Here is a 14,731-nt window from a genome sequence, read left to right as displayed (position 1 = left end):
CCAGCGCCATGAAAGGAGGGCCAGCCTCGGCATCCCTGAGGGCGCCTGTGGTCACCCTTGACACAGTCAAGACGCTGAGCATGGGGGCTAAGGAGGGCAAGCCTTGGCATCCCTGAGGGCGCCTGTGGTCACCCTCGACACAGTCAAGACGCTGAGCATGGGGGCTGTAGTGATCCACTTACTCTACCCCACTCCTGCCCTGAGACGCTGGACCAGAGTGGCCTCTCTTCAGTCATGAAGTGGGTGAGGTGGGATGCAGAGGCTTCCGGAAAGGTGGGACTCCAGTGGACAAGGGCCTGATGAGCCCTGGGGAGCTGGGCTTTGGAACATCGGGGTGGTCTCAGCCCAGCCTGGCTTGGGGAGGTGCCCCACCTGCTGGTGACAGGTGGAACTGCTTGAACCTGGGTTATGAAAAGGCAGAGTGGGTCCCACCTCCTTTTTTTCTTAAACCACATCTTGGCCTCCCAAGATGTGTAGTCACTGCTGGAAAGAAGTCTGGTCTAGGAACTCCCCGAGAGCAATGGGCCACTTACCTGGCTTACAGGCCCCATTGGTCTTCACAGGCCCTGGAAGATTTGGCAGATGGGGAGGAGCCTTGGCTAGAGACTGGTCTGAGTCCTTGGGAGAATGGCCTCACCTCTCTGAGCCTCACTGGCTGGTCTGTCCATCTAAAGGGAACCAAAATTGCCACTCTATAGGGTTGGGCTATTGAGAAGGTGGAGCAAGCTAATGGATAGAAACACACTTTTTAGAATAAACTGGAAAGTGTGGACAGTCACGGGGCTGTTGCTGATGGGGACGAGAGTTCTCGATCCGGCTAGGGGCGTGGCCAGGGTATCCTGCAAGGCGTCTCACCAGAGTTCCTGGTAGCTTCCTCGTTTATTGTTGGGCTTCATTTGGGTCCAGGAGGGAATGGTAGGAACTTAAACCAAAATAGAGACCCCAAACTATAAAAAAGAGCTCCCATTTGCCAAGCCCAGGTTTTCATGTCAAAGATAACTTTTCAAAAGGGGCTGAGACCCAGACGGGAGGATTGAGCCATCATCAGTCAGACACCCAGAGAAGTCTTGGAGCCTGAGTTCCAGTGACAGGGTTCCCAAACCCCTTGGGTGCGGATGGGCGGGCGATGAGGAGAGGCCCAGAGCCACGCCCCGGGCAGTGCTGACCCAGGGCCTCCTGCCCTGAACGGCAGGCGATGAGGAGAGGCCCAGAGCCACGCCCCGGGCAGTGCTGACCCAGGGCCTCCTGCCCTGAACGGCAGGCGATGAGGAGAGGCCCAGAGCCACGCCCCGGGCAGTGCTGACCTAGGGCCTCCTGCCCTGAACGGCTTACAAGGGCTGTTCCTTTCCATTCGGCCCCGGGCAGGGACCCTCCCTGACCTAGTCTACACGTTCTAAGGGTGTGGGATTTACAGTGTGGGGCTATTTACGGACTGTGTGTGTGTGTGTCTCTCCTGCTTTCTCTCTCTCCCTCTCTGTCACTCCTTCCCTTCCTCCCTCTCTCCCTTTCCTTTGGCCCTGGGCCTCCCCTGCAGTCCCAGAGGACCCAGGACACCTCTCTGCAGGACTTGGCACCTGAGCCGGGGACGGCCACAGGCTTGGACGTGTTCACTCAGAAAAGCCTGGCAGCTTCTCCTGAGGTTACTGTCGCCACCTCCCCGCCCACCCAGAACCACCCTACTGGTCTTAAAAAAAACCCTTTCTGTGGGGTGAAGGGGGTGGACCGGACCCTGCCCTGCACACGGGCGCAGTGGGTAGCCCATGTTGTCTCTGTGCTGTGACAAATGAGCGCCCCTGTTCCAGGAATCCATAAAGGGCAGGCTCTCCCTCATTCATTGTTTCCTAGGAATCAGGGCCGAAACCATTCAGGGAAAGGAGGACAGGCCGGGTCACCTCCGGCTTCAGAGGGAGGCAGAAATGACCTCCCTCCAGGCCCTCTAGAGGCAGGTGACTCTAGAGGCCAGCTCTGCCTCTTTAAGCTTGGGCTGGGGACCGTGGCACCTAAATGCCTTTGCCCTGTGGTTTTGTTTATGTGTAGAAGCCTGAGTAGGGTCTAGCTGTGCCTAGTCAGGGGATGGCTTCCAATTCACCCCCCACCTCGAGCTTCTCTGAACTCCCACTGGAGCTTGGGGCAGTCAGGACCTCCGGACAGACAAAACGGGCATCTTACTCTGAGCAGTATCCTTGGCGTTATTGGTCAGACAGGTGTTCTCAGTGAGGAGGGCATTGCTTCTGCGCCCAGGAAGGCAAGAGGTCAGGGGCTCTGGGAAGCTGCTGGGCCCCTCCCCTGCATGGATGCCAGGTGGAATCCAGGCCCGGGAGCAGGGGCTGCCTCCTCCCTCACCAGCACCTCACGGACTGTCAGGATTGGAAGGTACTGACCGAGCACCTGGGGGAAACTCCCCTTCTCCCTGCTAGATGACTCTGTTCTGTTGGCGCAGTGTGTGAGGGCGTACACCTTCCCCAGTTCCCAGAGGAAAATTCTGTAGCTGCTGAAAACCGGCTGGAACCCTAAGAGAGACATGAGTCAGCTACATAAAGTGGCCAAACATAAATCATGGTTCTACTCTGCATCTTTCCTCAGTTGTAAAAATAAAAACAGAAGCTACCAGCACTCTCTAGAGAGGAGCTGGACAGGAGCCAACAGCATCCCAAGGTTAGGGAAGCAGGGATGCCTGGGACAGAGATGCGCCTTGAGCCAAGGACGGGTACCCAAACTTGGGGGGAGGCGACAACATGCGTCCTTCCTCAGCGTTCCTGAAACATCCGTCCTTCCTCCAGTCCCTTCCACGGAGGGGACTCTGCCTGTTCTTCTCAGTAGTATCTTTTGTCTTCAGCCAGCCATTGTGAAGGTTTCGTATTGAATTATCCGCCCTTCTGAATCGACCGTCTGTGGGCCTCGCTCTGTCCCCAGGTGCCCACAGACCTGCACTGCACCCTCCTCCGGGAAGGCCGACCCTTCAGAGTCGAGCACCAGCCAACCCTCTTTCTCCCGGTCTCTCCCAGGACATTCATTGCTTTCAGAGGGCTCCTCATCCTGGACCCCCTCCTCTGGGCTGAAAATGCAACCCAGAGGTGGGGGGGGGGGGGTGCTGAACGGGCCGGAGGTGGCAGAGCTGCCTGCCTGGGCGTTTTCTACTTGTGGGTGGTTTTACGTGGGAACAGAATTGGTTCCACTTCCGCTCCAGCTTCTGTTTCCTGGCAGTCTTGCTGCAGTGCCCCCATCTGGTGGCAGGGGGCGCTCTGAGCAGGCACCGAGCGTCCTAAAATCTGGTCAGAAGGACTTTCAGACCAACTCCCCAGGGCTTGGTGCGGCTCTGCCAGAGCCTTGCTGCCAGCGAAGCGTTTCTCTTTGGTGTTCAGTCTTTCTTTTCTCTTTAGTTTCCTTCCTCCATGTCTCCTTCCACTTGTTAGAAGCAAAGCCTCTTCTTCCCTCAGTGCTCACTCCATCATCGGTGCCAGTCACCTGGGAGCCTCAGTTTCCCCTTCTGACGTCAGGGTAACAGCGCCTGCTTCCCCGGTCGCCATATAGATTAAATTTAATAGCTTAGACCAGTGGTTTTTAGCTAGTGAACTGTGGCACACTGGTGTACCATAAGAATTTTTAAAACATGGCAATACCGGACCTACTTTCCCTTAGATTGTCAAATTAAAAAATGACAAGAGCCAATACAACAGTAGCCATCCGGTGTGGATGAATCAAAATTTTATCTTTATCATTATTATTATTATTTTGGTCAAATTGGCAAAGAATATATAGTTATTTTCTGGAGTGCTGCAGAACTTCAGTAATTAGTTTATAAGATGAGAAAGGGTGCAAGTCGCTGACTTAGACAAAGGGCTGCTGTTGCCGGCACAAAGGAACTGAGTGTAAGTGCGTTTCCCTCTCTCCTTCCCTCGCAACCTTTCCGTTCTGCTGCGCTCCGACCCCGCTCAGCCTAGTAAGCGTCTAGTTTCTAGAAACCAGTTTCTAGTGAGACTCGGGTCAGGAATGTTCCAGAAGGGAACCCGTGGACCCTCTGGCCACCCTTGCCAGGCTGGCGATGCCCGTCCCAGCGGAGAGGGGAGCCGCGGAAGGCGCCTGCTTCCCGAGGAGCCGAGAAAGGAGATCCGGCGCCTGGAGGCTCTCGGAGCGCTTCTCTCCGGCGTGGTTCAGGGGCCGCTTCCTGAAGGCGGACGTCCCATCCCGCAGTAAAACCTCACAGCCTGCGCCTGACTCCGTCTGGGTCTTCTCCCTTCCTCTCCCTCTCTTTTCTGTTGGCGAGGTTCTCAATGCGGCCTGCCTCCCCGGCGGTCCTGGAGAAGTGGCTGAAAGGCAGCGCGGGAGTGGTGGGAAGAGGGTGACAGCGTTCCCCGGATCCTTCCAAATCCTTCAGATCTCGTGGGATCTGGCAGACTCCTCGCCGAGTCAGGACCTGAATCGGAGCGCAGGGTCAGATTCAACCTCTCCGAGCCTGTTGTCGGGGGTAGTTTGGGGCACATCTTAACTGTGGGGTGCAGCTCAGTGAACCTGACTCACGACTGGTTCGAGGCCTGCCTCTGCCACCAGCTCACCGTCTGACCTTGGGTGTGGTGCTCCCCTTGCCCAGGCCCCTGTTTCCACGTTTCTACCGTGAGGGGCTTGACTCAGAGCAGTGATTTCAAAGGAGGGAGGTACCCCGGGGCACTAGGACAGCCCAGGCCTCCCACTTCAACGGGCAGCCCCGCATCTGTGCTACATACTCCACTTCCGTTAAGGTTCGGTGTGAAGAAAGTTTTCTGTGGCTGTAAGATTAAAATCCCAATGGCCTTCTGGCTTTTCGAATGATTCTGGAAATCCATCATTTCTTCCTAAACGTTGCTCAAAGGAACCTCGTGGGGGGAGAGGCTGTTCTGTCAGTGGCTTGACAACACTGCCCTCCTGGGGCTTCTGACCCACACGATGCCGATGCCGGGATCTTTAGATTGTTTCCTTCTGTGATGTGTCCCAGTCTGTCCTTTTCTACTCGTTCTGTGGATGTTCTTAGAATTTTCCGAGGACAGGCCATCGTACCTGTTTCTTTGGGAATAAACCCCATAAAGGTCAAGCTGTTCAAGCCATCGTGGTGATTGGCACTAAGCTCTCGAGCTGGCCATTTGGTATTTTTCATCCTAATCTCTTTCCTTCCCAGAAGCTCTTGCAAAAGAAAAGGTCAGACTTCAGGCAGTAGCTTTTGGAACTTAACTCGGTGCTTCCCATCGACTTGTCGTTAGATCACAGTTGGGACCCATATTCCATAGGTCGGGACCCATATTCCATAGGTCGTAAGATCAGGTAGCCGAGATCTCAGTCATTAAAAGTCAGACACTCTTTTCCCAACTCTGCCATCAAGTAACCGTGACCTGGGGTAAGTCACTGACCCTCGCTGGGCTTCAGTTTACCCACTCGCACAACGAGGAGATTGGACCGAAGGTGTCTTAGGAGTTCTTTTGGCTCTAACTTTCAAAGATTGCATGTAACATCAGCTGATTACCCCTCTGACAGCAGCAGTTATATTATTGGAAGGGGAAGAGTCCTGGCCCAGCCGTAGACCGCCGTTCCCCCCGGTTAACACGGGGCAGGCAGGCGCCCATCCCATGTTACCAAGTTGGGGTGGTGGTTGAGGGGGGTTGATATGTAATTTGTTGGGTGCTTTGATGGGAAGGGGAGCCTTGATGAGGGGGACTAGCATTGTCATGCCTTCCTCTCCCCAGCCAGCTCTGGGGATGGCTGTGTTGACCTTTTGATGGTAGATTGTCCCTTCTTGTAGTGGGAAAAGGTGACCCGTTCTCCTGGTGCCTGACATTTCATGTTAACTCTTCTTGCTCCAATTGAAACACAGGGTTCAGAGCACTGGGTATTTATAGAAAGGAAGTACACTAGGCCAGAAGAACTCAGCCTCCTCACAGTGGCCACCACGCAGCATGAAGGAAGTGAGGCAGGCCCTGCAGATATCCTTGCTGATGGCCGACCCTCCAAGGTGGACGTCCTGGTGGACAAGTTCAAAGTGGAAGTGGCCACAGAGGAAATGGTGGGAGCCAGCAGGGCAGACCCCCAGCAGAAAGGAAGGATGATCGCCAGCCCCGAGGACTTCGAGTCGGTGTGGGAGGAAGGCCCCCGGGTCAAGGCTGGCCCGGGCGGGGCCTCGCTGGCTGCAGGCTTCATGCCCGCGGGAAGACCCCTGGAGGGCTCCCAGGTCAGGGGGGGCGTCGGGGGGGCCACCATCAGGAAGCGCCGGGCCTCGGGTCAGCCTGAGGTCCACACGGAGCTGAGGATGGAGCTGGAGGAGTTTCAGGTTTGTGGAAGACCCACGGCCCCAGGGACCAGGCCAGCAGAGGTGGATGTCCCCTCTCCAGCCTCCGACAAGGGAGGACTTCAGTCGTTCCTGCTGGATCCCGCCCACACGGAAGCCGGAACTGACTCGGGGGATGACACCGACGCTTCCTTTGCGGAGGGGAGCTTCTATCTCAACTACGGGGAGAAGGAGTTTGAGGACCAGGTCCTCCCCCCGCTGCTGGAGGAGAGGGACGAGCCCCTGGAGGCCCCTCCTGGAGACGGGACCAGGCTGCAGGTCTCGGAGGAGCATGTGGAGGGCTGTGAGCCGGATCCCTCAGACCTGTGGGGCTCTCTAGCAGCTTCCAGGGGGGACAGGGGTGAAGCTGGGGAAGCCCACACAGCTCCCCTGGAGGAAGAGCTGGGGCCCCCCAGGGACCACGGGGAACCCGGTGACCTGGAGGCCTTCGCTGAGCAGCTCGGTCACGGGTCTCCGCCGGGACAGACATTGGCTGAGGACTGGGGATCGGCTGGGTGGGGGATGGAAGGAGAGTCTCCCCAGCCAGCCTCCACTGTCGGCTCAGAGGCAGAGGCCCTGAGGAGTCGAGATTTGATGGGAGAGGCTGAGAAGAGTCCCCCAGTGGGATGGAAGAACCGTTCACCTCCCAGAGGACAGGGCGTGTGCCCAGACCTCCCCGCCTGGGCCCTTCCGCGGAAGCCAGCCAAACCGGACAGAGACAACTTCTTGCCCAAAGACAGGGGACCGGTTCACACCCAAACAGGAGGACCTAGGACGGAGGAGAGCAGGGTTCCTATGGCGTTTCTTCAGATGGAGGGGATCAGTCCCCTCCCCCCCTCCCCCGGCCCCCTTCAGACTCAGGCACCTCCCGAGGACGCTTCTCCGAGGCCAGCCCCTCATGGGGATCCCTCTGTAGAACTGCCCCCTGTGTTTCTCAGACAGAGCCCGGAGCCCAAGGACAGAGCAGAGCCTGTCGTGACTCTGGACCGTGGTGAGCGCAGGGCACCTCCCGTGGCCAGCAGGAAGCCCAGGCTTGTCCTTGACGAGCTTGAGGGGGCTGCACCCCTGAGGTCGGGGTTCCCTTCAGGGAAGCCCAGGGTGACACCTTTCCAGGCTGGGGGCCAAGAGGGATCCCTGGAAGATATTAGCAAGACCTCCGTGGCCAACAAAATTTGGATCTTTGAAACCCATGGCGCTGAAAGTCGCCAAGCGAGTCAGGGTGAAACACGGACCCTTCCGAACGAGTCATCTTCAGAGGCCTCCCTGCAGCAGGTGGAGCAACCGTGGAATAAGCTTTTGGACCTGGGCTCCTTCCAGCTCCAGCCCCCAGGGGGCGCCTCCGGCCCCGATGCTGTGCCCTCCTCAGCGACCTCACCCGCTGCCAGACACTTCAGGGAGCGCGTCTCTACCACATCCCGCCAGGAAGGACGCGTGGAAGTCGAGCTCATGTCCCCCGATTCGGGCTGCGAAACCACACTGGAGGAAGCTACTGGGGGAGCTGGCCACGTGAGCCCCCACCCCCACCGCTGTCCCTGGCCAGGGGAGCTGACCGCATGCGTGTAGCTTTTTAGAAGCATGTCTCAGTGGCCCTCGTCATTCGTGCAATCCGAGGCTGCTTGTCCGTCCCTGTGAGGTCTCTTCCCTAAGCGGGCCTGAGTGTCGCCCAAGCAGAATGCAAGGTTCATCTGCTTGGCCCGTGTGAGCTTGACCACAAAGACCCTTGGCTTTTGGTGTAACCTGGCGCCCCGAGGGCCGCACAGACCCGGTGGAGAAGGTGGCACCACCGCCAGCCAACGACACACTTGCTTTGCCTTGCTGCTCCCACCTGCCGGGTTCCTACCTGTTTGCTTGGCTTGTCCAGCGACCTTCCTTCATCCCTCCCCTCCCCTGCCTTGGGGAAGCTGACAGTCCAGAGGTTTCCATCCTGCGCTTCCGGTTCCTTCTTGGGGGCCACGTGCCTTTCTGCCTCCTTGAGACTAACTGTCTTCTCTAATCCAGAACAAATCCGGACATGCGGTCAGGGAAAAGAAGCACGTCACCCGTTTAGCAGCCAACCCCCCTGGGAGAGGGGGGCGCCTGAGATTCGCCAGCCCCTCGGGCCCTCAGGTCTCTGCAGCCCCTCGGTGCCCCGATGACCCGGTCACCTCCGCCTGGCCAGGGTGCATCGCTGCCTTAGACCCCCACCCGCTGGTCGTGCTCCCTGCGGCAGCTCCACCCTGCCTTGTCTGAATGTGTCCTCACACCTCTCAACCTTCCAGAAACGGGCTGAGTGGATGCTTGGCAAGCAACTGAATCTCTTAAGTGCACTGAATCTCTAGACCCTGAAGACGAGTACTTTAAAAATATTTGGTGGGTGTTAGGTTGTTCTGAAAAAGGAGTGTCATGAATCAACCCCAAATGTGTATGTAGTGTTTAATCCCTGACAGGCCAGTTGAGAGGTATGTATGTCAGACAAGGGTTGCTGGTCCCCCTCCGGCATTTCCTTGGCCTGCCGTTGTCAATTGCACTGATGGGACCAGACCCTCCAGCCCGCGGCCTACCCGCCGGCCCTCTCGTGGAGCTCAGGGGTGACCTGATGTAGCGCCCAGCTCCCAGGAATGATGACCCAGTATTGTCCCTTCCTCCCTCGAGATGATGCTGACCCTGCCCGTGGAGACTCAGTGGAATTGACAAACCGAGCTGGCTTCCTCCTTTGTTCCTGAAAGCTCGTGGCTCCAGCCTCTCCGCCTCCCCCGCCTGGGTTTGCTGAGCCCCAGGTGTCCCTCCTGGGCTTCCGTCTCTCAATGGCAGCCCCCACGGATGGGCCTGGGGCCTGGGCTCCCATTCTTGCCTGTGCGTAGTGCCGCTGCCAATAAGCTCCCAGATCCACACGCTGGCTGGAGCCTCCTGCCCAGGACCGACTGGCAGGGTGTTTATTTGCTTTGTAGTTGCTTTGCCATCATCAGGAGACCCTCGGAAAGCAGCGTCCCCACTCTTGAGATGGTTTCCGGTTATTTTAAGCTTGTTATGATGTCAAGAAGCCTTTCCTGGGGTGTTTTATTTTGTTTGTTTCCTGACCTGCTCTTCCATTTGGGACATTGACATGGCCCCAAGATTTCTTCTGTCATTCACCATCTTGATTTCTCTCTCTCCCTCTCCCTCCCTCCCTCTCTCTCTCCTCCCTCTCACCCCACGCTCCCATTCCTTTGATTTTATCTGGCCATAGAGAGCAGGGCTGAGGGAGGGCTCGGAGGAGAAAGTCAAACCGCCACGCCCCAGGGCCCCCGAGAGTGACACGGGAGATGAGGACCAGGACCAGGAGAGGGATGCGGTGTTCCTGAAGGACAACCACCTGGCCATCGAGCGGAAGTGCTCCAGCATCACAGTCAGCTCCACGTCCAGCCTGGAGGCTGAGGTCGACTTCACGGTCATTGGGGACTACCACGGCAGCGCCTTCGAAGACTTCTCCCGCAGCCTCCCCGAGCTGGACCGGGACAAGAGCGACTCGGAGACAGAGGGCCTGGTGTTCTCCCGGGACCTCAGCAAGCGGGGCCCCAGCCAGGACGACGACTCCGGGGGCGTCGAGGACAGCCCGGGTCGGGGGGCCTGCTCCACCCCAGACATGCCCCAGTTTGAGGTACAGTGGAGCATCGTCAAGATGGGGCCCAGCGCGCCCTGCATGTTCAGAGGGCCCTGGGCCACCTGTGAGAAGACTGAGTCGCCAGCCTGCAGCCCAGAGCCCCTCAGCCTGAAGCTGTGTCTCGTGTTGCATGACCGCCTCTCCGCAGAACAGCATGGTTCTGTCCTCGCATGCGTGCCATCGCGATTTGCCCCTAACACGCGCTCCTTGGCGTTTTAACCTTGTGACCCCATCACTTGCCTGAGGTCAGGCAGTGACCGGCGGCCAGCCCGTACCGGACTCCTCCGCTCCCCGCCTGTGATGCATGGCACTGCGGACAGCATGTGCTTGGGGCGACTCGCGCTCCCCTGCGACCTGCCCGGAGAGTCGGGTGGTTTCTCCTGATCCTGGCCCGGGCTCCCGTCCCAGGGCCCTGGGCTTCCTGGGCCAGGGGCAGCGGTCCGAATCCGTCTGGCCCCAGGGTAGCAGTGGATCCCTCGAGGGGACGTCGTCACTGAGGGGGGCACAGGGAGACCCTGTGCCTAGGCCTCTCTGTCCCCTTCCTTCAGAGGGTCTTCTGTTCTTGTCCCTTTGCCCCCTCCTGTCCTCCTGCCCCAGCCCACCTCCCACCACACTCCCCTTTCCACGTCCGCCAGGCACTGAAACGGGGCTCATCCCTGAGGGGCTCTCGCTCGTGCCGTCCCCTCTGGGTGGAAGGTTTTCCTCCCTGTCTCTGCAAACGGGTCAGATTCCAGGACAGCGTTCCGATGCCACTTCCCTAACAGCGGTCGGCAAACTCATGAGTCAGCAGAGCCAAACATCAACAGTACCACAATGGAAATTTCTTTTGAGAGCCAATTTTTTTTTAAACTTAAACTATATAGGTAGATACATTCCTTATCGAGGTAGCACCCGCACGTGGTATTTTGTGGACGAGCCACACTCAAGGGGCCAAAGAGCCGCATGTGGCTCCTGAGCCGCAGTTTGCCGACCAGGGACCTAGCAGATGCTTTCCTGACCACCCCGAGCAGAAGTATTGTCCCCTCCACGGCCCCCTTGCTTGGTAATGCTTCTGGTCCCAGCGGTATATCCCAAGGTCAGCGGCTGACAGGTCTGCCCCCCGACCAGATGGCAGCTCCAGGAAGCTGGCGCCTAGCAGGCACTCGTAGATGACTGACTGAGTGAACGGCTCCATCTCCGGGTGACGACCATCTATAACAGGGGTCCCCAAACTGCGGCCCCCTGAGGCCATTTATCCGGCCCCCACCGCACTTCCGGAAGGGGCACCTCTTTCATTGGTGGTCAGTGAGAGGAGCATAGTTCCCATTGAAATACTGGTCAGTTTGTTGATTTAAATTTACTTGTTCTTTATTTTAAATATTGTATTTGTTCCCTTTTTTTTTTTTTTTTTTTTACTTTAAAATAAGATATGTGCAGTGTGCATAGGGATTTGTTCATAGTTTTTTTTATAGTCCGGCCCTCCAATGGTCTGAGTGACAGTGAACTGGCCCCCTGTGTAAAAAGTTTGGGGACCCCTGATCTATAAGAATCCCCTTACCCCCTTCCTAACCAGATTACAAGCTAGCTCTCATTCATTCATTCAGCTCACGTATGTCACTACCTGCTGTGTGGATAGCCATGAACTAGCCCGACGGAGGAGAGGAGACTGATCATCTAACTGACGACTTTCAGAGTAGTGGCTCTAAACTGGTGCTTCGGGCCAGATCTGGTTAGCAGATGTTTTCTTTGACCTTGATTTAAAAATCAGGACCTTGAATATAAAATCCAGGGATTTTTTTTTTTTTCCACATCGTTAAAAAAATGGCATAACATTTCTTGAGATCATTTTTAAAAACTCAGATGAGGCGGTCAGTCGGGGGCCGTAGCTGCAGGTGGTCAGACCTGAGTGGAGCCCCACTGCTTTCTATTTCTGGTTCGCCGCAGGCCCTCCACAAGCCCACTTCACTGCCCCTGTTTCTGTCTCCTGCTTGGTGCCCAGGTGCCTCCAGGTGTGTGACTTCTGCTTAAAAGAACAATTCAGATGAGGTGGTAGCATAACCATTGGATCCAGGATTCAGTGACATCGTGTCTGCAGGGAAAATACTTAGCATGGGGCCTGGCATAGGGCGTTTTAATTGAATGGTAGATGTTCTTCTCTTAATGGTAGCCTAAGATACAGGATATGGCTCCCCGTGAGGTTGTGTGGTTCTGGGGTCACAGGCAGGTGCTGCTGGTAGTCCTGACTCTCCGTTTGTCACATCATATACCATGGCTCTTTCGCCCCGACCCGTGTACCCTTCCAGATAACCCACCACAGCTGTCTGTGAGCGGTAGTCGTGCCGGGGCTTGAGTCACGGAGTGTTCTTCCCCATCTCTCTACAGCCTGTGAAGACAGAAACCATGACTGTCAGCAGCCTGGCCATCAGGAAGAAGATCGAGCCAGAGGCTGTCCTGCAGACCAGAGTCACCACTGTGGACAGCCAGGTAACCTGTGCCTTTCAGTGTCCCCGAGCACAGGTATTAGGCATTTGGGGTGGGAGCCCCACCATGAGCAAGCCCCTCGACCGACCCTGTCCTCCTTGGCTCCTCTAGAGCCCTCGTTCGCACCCAGATGCTCTTGAGAGCTTTATTATCCTTCCTGAGCTCTGGGACTGGGCGCTGGAATGGGCTCCTGCCTTGGGCAGACTGCGCCTCTCAATGCCTCAACTTCCCCATCGGTTAAGTGGGGATGATCATATCTCTCCTATCCTGGGAGTGCGGTAAGGACCGGTGGCTAGTGGTTCAGATTCTGGCTTCCAGGTTGCTTGAAGGAGTCAGAGAGATTTCTTGGTGTATCCCAGGGGTTGCCTGGGAATGGAGGCGTGAGATCCCAAGCCCGCTTCAGTCACAGTGGCTCACGTCGGATCACTTGTTATGCGTGGGGGCTTCACGTCAGAGTGGGAGAGTGGTCCAATGGGAAAAAGGAGACCCAGCATCACTTTCTCAGTGAAGTGACGTGCACGGGGTCCCCGGAGAAGGCTGTCATGAATTGACACACGTGGTTCCTCAGCTCCCTTTGTGGTTTTCACACTTTGAGCATTGAGATCGTGGGTCTTGGTTCTCCCTGCTTTCTGGCCCCAGAGACCAGTCTTTGTCCTAAGAACTGAAGTGAGACGTAAACCGAGACAGCGTGGGCAACTCTTGTCGTTTCCAGGACCTCTCCTCCCAGGCACAGGGGTCTGTGAGCCCGCGAGTGCGGAGGCCGAGACTCTTGCGTTCTGATGAGCTGTGTGATCTCAAGTGTCGTGCCCCTCCCTCCTGGCCTGTTTTGTTTTAGTCACGTGTTTTGTTTCCATACAGAGATACATAAAACAAAATATGGCCCCAAAGTCCACAACTCAGTAATTCGTACTGACAGCAAAACAACAAAATGCTCACAATTTTGAGATTCAGACAGAACCAAATGGAATTTCTCTTGTGATTCCTCCCAGAAAAATATGTATGCATATACCAACATGTATACTTACATCTCTAGGTATTGAAAATTTTCACAGAAAAGAGATTGTTCTCTTTTATACCTTACATACATATCGCGTGTGTGTGTGTGTGTGTGTGAGAGAGAGAGAGAGAGAGAGAGAGAGAGATTTATTGATTTTAGAGAGAGGAGAGAGCGAGAAGGGGGGAGTGGAAAGCATCCACTCCTAGTGGTTGCTTGTCATATGTGCCTTGAGCAGGCAAGCCCGGGCTCTCGAACCTGGGTCCTCTGCATCCCAGTCCGATGCTCTATCCACTGCGCCACTGCCTGGTCTGGCCACCTTACCTTTTTTTTTTTTTTTTCCTGAAGCTGGAAATGGGGAGAGACAGTCAAACAGACTCCCGCATGCGCCCGACTGGGTTCCACCCAGCACGCCCACCAGGGGGCGACGCTCCACCCACCAGGGGGCGATGCTCTGCCCCTCCGGGGCATCGCTCTGATGCGACCAGAGCCACTCTAGCGCCTGGGGCAGAGGCCAAGGAGCCATCCCCAGCGCCCGGGCCATCTTTGCTCCAATGGAGCCTCGCTGCAGGAGGGGAAGAGAGAGACAGAGAGGAAGGAGAGGGGGAGGGGTGGAGAGGCAGATGGGTGCTTCTCCTGTGTGCCCTGGCCGGGAATCGAACCCGGGACTTCTGCACACCAGGCCGACGCTCTACCTTAATAATCCCTTTTTGCGGGTGCCTGTGGACCCACCTTACTCTTCAGAGTCCCACTGAGGAGTGGACCCTGATTTTCCACTTCGTCTCTATCGATGGACCTGTGCTTGTTCTTTCTTTCTTGCAGCTAACAAGGAGTGCCAGGCGCACTTCCGTGCCTGTACTTCTTGGCAAAGTTTAGACCCAAAGGGCGAATCCCTAGCAGCAGGGTCATCAGATCCAAGGGTACAGGCATTGAAATTTGGATAGAATTGGGTCAAAAAGATCGGGGATTATTTTTCCTTTGGCAATCAACTAAGATGATTGACATGAACCAGAGGACCTGTGAGGCCCCGACTGTAGTTCAGTCTGGGTGTTGACACCCTCGGTCCCCCAGGGCCTGGCCACTCACACAGCCTGTCACTCTGTGACTAGGGATGCCACGAGTCCAGGTGACAGATGCTGCAGGTGTATCCGGCGTTCTGTGTCCCCCTCTGATGACCCCTTCCTCCGGCTGCAGGTCGATGGATCTGCCCCAGGGGGGAAGGAATTCCTGGCAACTGCTCCCTCCATCACCACGGAGACCATATCAACCACCATGGTAAGCAGGACCCAGGAGACCTCTCTCTGACCAGCCCTCTCGCCCCAGAAACGGCCAGATAACAAACTAACACCGGCAGCTGCTTCAGGAAGTC

At 56.5% G+C, this 14,731-nt stretch overlaps 1 protein-coding gene across 11 annotated transcripts in view; it reads left to right on the top strand.

The window, feature by feature from the left end:
* EPB41L1 (erythrocyte membrane protein band 4.1 like 1) overlaps positions 1 to 14,731 on the top strand; it is a 162,713-nt gene that overhangs the window by 131,870 nt on the left and 16,112 nt on the right. For 7 of the 11 annotated variants that reach the window (XM_066234033.1, XM_066234036.1, XM_066234037.1 and 4 more), the window contains 6 exons: positions 1,535 to 1,639; positions 5,840 to 7,795; positions 8,288 to 8,395; positions 9,495 to 9,905; positions 12,270 to 12,371; positions 14,557 to 14,637. In XM_066234033.1, coding sequence (XP_066090130.1) covers positions 1,535 to 1,639; positions 5,840 to 7,795; positions 8,288 to 8,395; positions 9,495 to 9,905; positions 12,270 to 12,371; positions 14,557 to 14,637 — 2,763 coding nt within the window. The remainder of the gene's footprint in view (positions 1 to 1,534; positions 1,640 to 5,839; positions 7,796 to 8,287; positions 8,396 to 9,494; positions 9,906 to 12,269; positions 12,372 to 14,556; positions 14,638 to 14,731) is intronic. The other 4 variants (XM_066234040.1, XM_066234042.1, XM_066234043.1 and 1 more) reach the window with 2 other exon arrangements.

The sequence above is a fragment of the Saccopteryx bilineata genome, chromosome 6 (assembly GCF_036850765.1).
Source record: "Saccopteryx bilineata isolate mSacBil1 chromosome 6, mSacBil1_pri_phased_curated, whole genome shotgun sequence".
In the NCBI taxonomy this organism is placed as follows: domain Eukaryota; kingdom Metazoa; phylum Chordata; class Mammalia; order Chiroptera; family Emballonuridae; genus Saccopteryx; species Saccopteryx bilineata.
Note: the sequence above shows the minus strand (reverse complement) of the source record. Positions and strands in the feature narration are given on the sequence as shown.